The 1,474-nt window shown below is 62.3% G+C and overlaps 1 protein-coding gene across 1 annotated transcript; it reads right to left on the bottom strand.

Annotated features, from left to right (window-relative positions):
- Positions 1-228: 228 nt before the first annotated feature.
- On the bottom strand, positions 229-799 carry LOC123074973 (cyclin-dependent protein kinase inhibitor SMR5-like). Its single transcript, XM_044497684.1, has one exon. The coding sequence runs from the start codon at positions 729-731 to the stop codon at positions 480-482; it is 252 nt and encodes an 83-aa protein (XP_044353619.1). The 5' UTR covers positions 732-799; the 3' UTR covers positions 229-479.
- Positions 800-1,474: the final 675 nt, after the last annotated feature.

Here is a 1,474-nt window from a genome sequence, read left to right as displayed (position 1 = left end):
ACAGCGACGCTTCCCTCTGTGAGGAGCCGACCGCACAGGGTCAGCAGCCGCATTCAGCTTACAGTGGCCGCCATTATTGACCTTGGATTCTTTGCAGTAAAAATTAATCGTAGCTCAACAATCGACATCGCAATGGCATCATGAAGAACAACATCAGAACTTCAGCAACATCAGCACTTGAGCAGAGCAGATACAGAAGTGCGCAACAAGCAAGCAGAGTCGCATCAGTGCCAAGAAACAAATAAGGATTTCTCATTCCAGCCGATACAAAAACCATATGCTCATCAGCTCCCCGCTCATATCAGTTCCTCTGCCCACCTACCTAGCTACATACTACCACTCCCTAGAACACACCTAATCCGCTACCGCTACTAGTACAACAGAGGAGAAACTGGCTAAGTATCTACACTTCCCAAAATCGACCCAAAACAGAGCCCTCCGCGGCCGGCCGCCGCGTGCCGCCGCCGAAGCGGGCAGAATCACGCGCAAGACGCCTGCCGGCGCGGGGCGAGCGCGAAGAGGGCCTCGAGGTCCGGTGGCTGGAAGTAGCCGTTCTTGGGCGGGCGCCGGGGCGTGCCGAAGTCCGCTGCCGCCTTCCTCGGCGCCGCGGGGCAGGGCAGCGTCGCCGGGATGCGGCACTCCTCCCGCTTCGGCGTCTCCCACCCGCAGTTGCCGCCGTAGTAGCCCGCCGCCGCCGCCGCCGCCGCCTCAGCGCCGCTCTCCATGGCCATTGGATGCTTTATTTCGGGGGGGAGAAATTTTGGCCTTCCTTGTTTTGAAAGGGGAATTTGGGAGGGAAGCGTCGTGGGCAGGGGCGGCTTATAATGGACGCGCCCGCGGCGAGAGGATCCCCGCCTTCCAACGGACGGCGCCGTGCGGGGGAAGGCGGGGCGGGATCGGTGACGTGGCCGCCTCCCGTCCCTCCGATCCGCCGGCGCGGAATTAAGCGGGAAACTGCGCGCCAAGTGGGCGGGAAACCGCGAGCCACTGTTCGATTTAAAACTCTTCCTCCCAAGGACCTGACTTTTTCAGTCTCAGATAAAAGTCCCTGGCGGGCCACGAGACACTGTGGGAAGTGTAAATAGCGATCTGTGGAGAGATGCTGGGGGAAGTTTGTGGGGATATGCCGCATTGGATTCCACTGCGCTACGGCGGGCTGTAGGGCGCCAGGTGTACGGGGAAGTGATGGGTTAGCGGGCGCCGGCGCGGTGGGCCCGCGCGTACCCACGACCCCGTCACGCGACCTGGTCGGGGTCCTCGGTGCGCCGCGCGCCGCGGCACACCTTATCTGGGGCTGTGCGGTGGGTCCGCGGTGTGGTCCATGAAAGACCGGGCGCGGGGGGCTTCGCGATTTCCGACTGTTGGAATGATCCCTTCCGCCTCGGATTCCCGGGCCGCGTGGGCCCCGCGCCGGAAGGAGCTTGGACGGTCTCGTGTGAAACGGCAGCTCTGCGCGTTGACCCCATGCGTGACG

This window comes from Triticum aestivum, chromosome 3D, assembly GCF_018294505.1.
Source record: "Triticum aestivum cultivar Chinese Spring chromosome 3D, IWGSC CS RefSeq v2.1, whole genome shotgun sequence".
NCBI lineage: Eukaryota > Viridiplantae > Streptophyta > Magnoliopsida > Poales > Poaceae > Triticum > Triticum aestivum.
This window is presented reverse-complemented; position numbering and strand designations above follow the sequence as displayed.